The 7,256-nt window shown below is 33.1% G+C and overlaps 1 protein-coding gene across 1 annotated transcript in view; it reads right to left on the bottom strand.

Annotated features, from left to right (window-relative positions):
• Positions 1–1,070: 1,070 nt before the first annotated feature.
• Positions 1,071–7,256, bottom strand: part of LOC111379075 (DExH-box ATP-dependent RNA helicase DExH7, chloroplastic) — a 24,715-nt gene continuing 18,529 nt past the window's right edge. Inside the window, exons 25-33 of the mRNA XM_023002403.1 lie at positions 6,889–6,959; positions 6,482–6,551; positions 5,129–5,224; positions 4,229–4,396; positions 2,631–2,723; positions 2,206–2,328; positions 1,665–1,811; positions 1,466–1,536; positions 1,071–1,339 (exon numbers count right to left, since the gene is read on the bottom strand). Of these exons, the coding sequence (XP_022858171.1) occupies positions 1,734–1,811; positions 2,206–2,328; positions 2,631–2,723; positions 4,229–4,396; positions 5,129–5,224; positions 6,482–6,551; positions 6,889–6,959 (699 nt within the window). The 3' untranslated portion in view covers positions 1,071–1,339; positions 1,466–1,536; positions 1,665–1,733. The remainder of the gene's footprint in view (positions 1,340–1,465; positions 1,537–1,664; positions 1,812–2,205; positions 2,329–2,630; positions 2,724–4,228; positions 4,397–5,128; positions 5,225–6,481; positions 6,552–6,888; positions 6,960–7,256) is intronic.

The following is a 7,256-nucleotide window of genomic DNA, read 5'->3' as shown; positions in this document are numbered from 1 at the left end:
ATCCTTGTATTAGGGATTAATTCAAAATCCTTCGGTCAAAAGAAAAAGTCCCAAGTAAACAAAATGATAACTTCTCTAAAGAAAGCAGAAATAATACGAGAAAGAGAAAAATAAGCGAAAGTCTAAATAAAAGGCAAAAGGTCAAATTTGTTGTGGAAAAACTGATTTTTTATTTTTTTTCTCAAAGACGGTTTTAAAAATTTGGCTGAGCTTAATGAAAATACTAAAATGAAGATGAGATAGTTGTGGCATACAATGAAGATATTGAAGAAGTATTTTATATATAATAATAATTGAAATTTAAAACTTTTAGGGGATTTTACTGATAGAATTGTGTTACACTTACAAATATGATTTACAAAGTAGGTTGATAAAATAACATTCTCACCAATCATTTCAAAAACAGGTTTGTAAGGAAACTTTGGACAAGTAGAATTATTGTTTACTGATATTACAACAAATATTATCTAAATTGGCTTAGAAGAAAAATTCGCCTGCCAAAAAACTTACCACTAGATTTTAGCCAATAGTAAACCCCTGTTTGGTGGAAATTAAAATCAAATAAGTAAATTTTTATAAAAATTAACAAAATGTATAGTTGAAAAATTATGAATCCAATAAAATATATGATTAAAATTAATTGTTGACTCCGACCTAAATTAAAATCTAATTATAATCCCTACCAAGGGTTAAATGTAATTCTAATTTTGCCCTTCTTTAGTCTGAGTTGACATGCGCCTTTCCATGTTCGAGATTAAGCTTCTCAAATATCACTTAATTTCCCTAAAAATAACGCAGGAGCTAAGAAAGATCAAACTATACTATAGAAGAAACATAAGTTAAAATCTCTTCTATTGTCATGTTTAGTGCTACATAACAACAACGCACCAAAGAAGAAAAATAAGATAAAAATATGTTATTTCCCAAACCATATCCCTATTTTCACAGAATTATGATTAAATCTATATATACGTCAGATTTTTTTTTTGCTTATATGCGTTTTCACACTTTACCATCAAAATTTGTTGGATATTCAATGCAAAACAATTTTAACTTATTAGTCACGCAACTATGGTGAAAAGTTCAGCCAACCCAGGTTGAACATTTTATAACTATTCTGCCATTATCAAATATGTTAAAGAAAGAGATACATCCAGTAGATTGTTCATTTAAAACAAAACCGGGTCAAGAACTTATGTATATAATATAAATTATAGCTCAATTTAATTGCTCCAATTATTGGTAAATTACCAGGACATTATTCTTTTTCCCTGCGTCCTCTGTATAACTTCTTTCAAGTGCAGAACAAAAGAAGCTTCCCGGAGGCCACCATGACCGTCTGCAGCACGTTAAACCGCCTTTAGTATACTTGTGTTCGGCATTTAGTACCAAACCAGATAATACTATAAAGTATAAACAAACTTCTTCTTTCGTTATTTGAAATAGTCTGCGCAGTCGAGTCTACCTTACAAAACATGCCAATATAGTGCACGAATAGAGTACATTTGGGTGGACCAAGTAGTTTTAACTTCAATTCTGCAAATCAAGTGACCAGTAAATGCAATTTAGTACCAAAGACTTGTATATGATAAAAACAATAAAATCTTTAACGCGTCCAAATAAAGCCACATCCTAATGATGAAAATACGTGAGGAAATGCGTACCCTATGCACTTGGTCTAAAAATCTCGGCAAAAGTCAGCTTGAATTTGCATCGGTGGAGGAATGAACAAGTCACCTTGCCGGTTTTTCTTCTTCTAGGAATAATTGAATTATAGATTGGATAACTTCATTATCAACTACATCTGATTTCTGCAGCGCCACATAAGGGAACAAGATGAAAAACTCATATTCGATATATAATAAAAAAAATCTAGAAAAAGGATAACCAGTCCACATGTCCAAGATAATGAAGGTCAGAAGGCTTCTAAAATGAATTTTTTGAAGGGAGGGAGGAGGGAAGAAAGAAGAACATTGATATAGTTAACCATAAAATGCAGAGTATGTGCGACTTTCAAAAGAGTCCAGAAAGCTGCATCCCATATACAATATATTCATCATCAGGAAAGTCTATAAAGCCAATGCTCATGAGCAAGGATAAATGGTAATAGTTTCAATTCAAGTTACCAGACAATCCATTATTTAAGAGAGAACGAACAAGAGTAAATACAAAAAATTATTACGTCAGCAAAAACGAATAGGATACCTGTGGATTACGAATGAGCTCCTTCAGAATAGAATGAAGAGTCAATCGAAGTTCTTTAAAGAGGACAGCAGTTTGTGCCGGTGCTGCCATTTTTAGCCAACCATCTACAGTAATTAGTCCTGTCTGCAGAATCAAAAGCAGAAATGTTTCTGACATTCTATCAACCGATCAATGAGTTAAACTGGTGCAGCCATTGATGGAGCATGTTTTGTTGTTCACAAAAGCAAGTCAAATCACTTAAAAAGTTACTTATTTTGCAAAACATGATTCTCAAATGTTACTTTTTATACTAAACAAAGTAAGTTAAGACTTACTTTTTAGAAAAGTAAAGCAAATATTTTGATTAAAAAAAATGGCAAAGATTTCGATAGTGGACCTCTGTTGATAAATCATATGTACTCCATTGAGTTTAAAGCGAAAGATACCTGATGCTGAACATTCATTGGTCCACCAAACAACAAAATAGAGTAGGGGGAAACGACGGTAGTGTCTCGTAAAAATACTTTAGTTGTCTCAACCTGGAATTGCGATGAATAAGAAAGAGTTTCAGATAATATTAAGCAAAAAAATTCCCATGAGGAGATAAAAATGAGATATCTTACAAATACGAACCTAAGACTGCACTTTGCATTTCAGCTCAAACAATTATTGAACACAAACATAACCTAGAAATATCAAAAAGGTTCGATCGGTTGAACCAACTAATGTAAAAGCTTAAGTTATTAGAGAGATGATGCGTTAATTTATTTTATTCTTCAAGGAGCCCCCACGTGCAAGTCAAATTTACTTTTTTAAAAAGGCCTAACACATGAATAATTTTTTATAAATGCATGTCCACGATATTAGTAATCAAGATCACTATCTCCTCCAATCTCTGTATTCAAAACTAGCATGGTCATCCACCCAAAAAAGGGAAAGGATGAGGGGTTAAAGGGTCCGACATGATTGAATCGGACTCGAACCAATAAATAACTAAACATTTATTATGCTATAAAAATTGACCATAATAAGAAATTTTTCAGATTAGGCAAAATATATAGACAAAAATATTCATTAACCTTGATTGCTTTAATTTTCTTATGGTTGTTTCCAAAATGACAATATCAATACAAAATCATAGACAAAGCTTCAATGGATTGCTTAAATATTTTAGCAATTCATTGTGTTTTTAGAATAAAATTAAATGAGAAAGATAAAATAAATTGAAATTAAATCCAAGAATAAATTATTTTGTACTTAAGGTTTTCTTCCAAACCCTTTTTTTTTTCACTGTTGACCAAAAAGCGACCTGTTATTATTTTCTCCATTTTTGAACCACTTCTTCTAATCAGTTTCTAGATCCCACATCAGTTTTCACGAAGGAAAATGTGGAGGAAGCTGTATACTAAATAATGTGCCAATGAGAGGAGTTACGCATTTACTTTGTGGGCCTTTGCTGAAAGCAAACCTTTACTGGTACAGGGTCAACAGGTTTAAGGTCAAACCAGTTTTTGGACTGGTTTTGAACTTAAATGGTTTTTGGTGATGACCAAACTGGTTCCTAGTAATTCCAGTCGAACTGGCCAGTTTGATCTGATTTTGAAAACATTGGATACGAGAATGAAACATTTATTTATTCAAATTTAGTTTTCAAAATGATCAAACTAAAGGCAACACAACCACAGTAGCCTTAAAGGGTCTAGCAATTTGATCAGCACATTGTCTCTGACATTCAACTAGCCAATAAACCCTTGGCACTAAACGGACACAAACTTTGAGATCAATAATGTGTAGTAATGGTTTTGCTAAAATGGAAAATAAGTAAGTGGATCAGAAGAATGACTGTCTTTTCTTTTAAGGCACCAGTAAGGTAGGGACCACGGACCACCACAATAATGCAGCACCCAAAAATGTTTCCTTCATTTATTTTTCCAGGGTGCGGGGTTTAGCACCAATATCTTTCAATCTTGTTAACTTCCTAAGTCTAGACTCTGCACAATTGCATCTTTAGAAATACAAAAAAATAGTCAACAAGGTACATTACCTTCTCAAGAAAGACGAGAAATGGATACTGAAAAGCCTTCTGGTTACCATTAATAGAAGAAGGGTGTATGTGAACTTCTCTTTTTCCATCATACCAAACAGGACGATCCTCAGTACTACCTCCCTCCATCATGGCTACATTAGGATACAGACCTGCACATAGTATTGCCTGCATACGCACGTTGAACAATCAATAAGGACAAACCAACCCAGACAGATTATCAGATAAAATGACTGGTTTTACTAAATTTTAGTACCTTAGCTTTTTTTTTCTTTTTTCTTTTTTTCCTTCTTTTTCTTTTTTTTTTTGAAAGTGCAACTGCTACCTACACATTAATTATCCTTCTTTTTTTCCAAACTGATCGCATAAGATGAATTGTCAGTCTTGGTCATTACTATCTCAGAGTACTTCCGTATTTATACTGGTATGCATTGGTGCCAATAATATCTACTATTAATACTAATTCTAAATAAGAAATGGATCAAGGTCCTTGGTAGATAAATTATATATCAATTCCTCAAAAGAGCTACAAGATGGAACTTTCTATTCAAATCATGGTAAATGAAACATCAGAAAAATTTTAAGAGGTCTACAGTTTTAACAAATGTGCATTTTGGACCCACAACTTTAAAGCAGCTTGTGCTCTCTCAGTGTGCATTAGTGAAGACCAAGTATAGGATAATGCCCTTTAATAGAGAAGATTTAAGGCACCAAATGCAACTAGTTTTTACGCACACTGTTTACAAGACTCAGAAAGAAATACTAGCAAAATAGATGACAAGAATAACACAATAATGCTCATCAAACTAGACATCAAAACAGAGTATGCAAGTCAACTGCACCTTCATAATACCCAAGGAACACTATATGCTGGAACTTAAAACGGTGAAATGATTTTACCTTCACTGCTGAAAAATGACATGAATACTGATTGAATGTTTGTGATGAATCTGAAAGCCAAGTGTCAAGCTTTTCTTTCTTTTTCCACCCAACCTGCTTCAGAATTCACTTGTCATTAAAGAAGTTGCAAAATTTAGTAGAAAAATAAACTTGTTAAATAATATGTAAGCTCAAAAAGGCTTTTCAGCACCAATAACTGTTGTAAAATTTTGAAGAAAAGAGTAAAAAGGGGAGGGGAAATTGAAATAAAGGTAAACAAAGCAAGAAAAGAATGAAAACTCAGCAATAAAATAACTAAGCAGTTCATAATTTCGAATGGCAGTTACATCCACAAATATATTTCAGACTTACGTAGCCAAACAGTTCTTTAAATGAAAATCCCTCAATTGAACAGGTAATTGAGATGTTCTCAGACACCAAAAATGTACCAATATTAAATTGGAGTCCAAGATACCCCAGCTTAAAGCCCCATGATCATTTTATGAGAATACCCACAAGATTAAAAACATGTGGGTTCTATGTCTGTAAACCTGAACCGCAGAAAAGAAAAGAGAGAGAACAAAATTTCCACAGGCAACATGCTAGTTAGACAACAAAATTCACATACATGTACACATCATAGATAAAATTGCATTTCTGCTACCAACAACTAATATAATAATTCAATTCTGAGAATCCAAATGTGTTGCACCACAATACTTTCCATGATCCAGAGGTTGCAAATACAATTGTAACACAATCATCATTTAGATTTTATCTGTAGCATTGCATCAGAAAATCTTATCAATTGCAGGTCATTACTTCTGGAAAAGTAACATTCGCCCCTTACTCTCAATGTCAAGCTCTAGTACACCTGGATATCAATGTAAGTATTGACAAAAACTTCCTTGCTAATTAGGTACTCTCTAGTGGAAAAATAGAATGGAAACCAACAAACAGGTTAATTGTGGTTCCTTCTGTCCAAGTTCCAAAGCCCCTAACCAAAGACTGCAATATCTAGTCTTATTTCTGAGCCAACTCACAACATAAATGAACCAAATAACCTCTTATATGACCTTTCTAAAGTGTGTGTGCTAGAGTTTGTCAACAAAAGTCTTCCCTCTTCGTCACTTCCTCTATTCCTAATAGCATTATGCTTTATACTGCATATGGAAGGAAATAAAACTTACTTTCATGTTTAAAGTGTTTTCACTCCTCAATTTGGAGCTTTTGTGAATGAATCAGTCAAAATTCGCATTTATACAATTGTAGCAGAGGCGAAGATATCAGTAGTTCGAAAGGACAAACCCAAATGTATTCAGACAGACAACTACATCTAATCAATTGTTTGGTACTACAAAAAACTAAAAGTACCTGATAATTCTTCGGAATGTTAATAATCCCAATGTCAGCAAGCAATGTACCCAATTGTATTCTCATGTCCCTGGCATAATAGGACGAAAATAAAAAGTTAAAAGAAAATTAAAGGTTATGCATAATTCCTATATATCCTTCAAAAGATTATGTGCAGCTACAAGCACTGGAACAGGACAATATCAGCTACAATTTATTATTCAACTAGCGGTTTGTATGGAATTGGTTAGATTGTCCCATTTTCCAAAGAAATAATAGTTCATAAAACATAATTTCCCATTCATGGAACCCTTTCCACTTTTCCACAAACACTGTCACAATAAAGACACTGCAATACAAATGTCTTTGAGATAGATTCGAAGTCGGATGCCACATTCAATTCAAGATAAATATAACAGAAAACATACCTTATCATAAACATGACAGAGCTGCTCAGGAAATGTGAACTGCAAAATTTTTGTGCTGCTCTAATTCCATGCTGCAAGAACAGAACAAATTGTTACCTCAAAAATAATGTAGGTTACATCCGAAGCAGTTCTGTAAATCAACAGAGTAACACATGCTAACATAAATTCTATAAAAAAAAAATCTAGTATAGGTGAAATATGTTAACCGAGAAGGTGACCAATTACATTGGGTGGTAAAGACATTTATAGATTCTTCAATCTTAGTAGAGTTATCCCTTAATACACAGGCAGCTCCCTCTAAATCAAGGATAGTTGAAATCACAATGGCAAAACCATTGGAATATACCAATACAATCTGGTACATTCCA

This window comes from Olea europaea, chromosome 3, assembly GCF_002742605.1.
Source record: "Olea europaea var. sylvestris chromosome 3, O_europaea_v1, whole genome shotgun sequence".
NCBI lineage: Eukaryota > Viridiplantae > Streptophyta > Magnoliopsida > Lamiales > Oleaceae > Olea > Olea europaea.
Note: the sequence above shows the minus strand (reverse complement) of the source record. Positions and strands in the feature narration are given on the sequence as shown.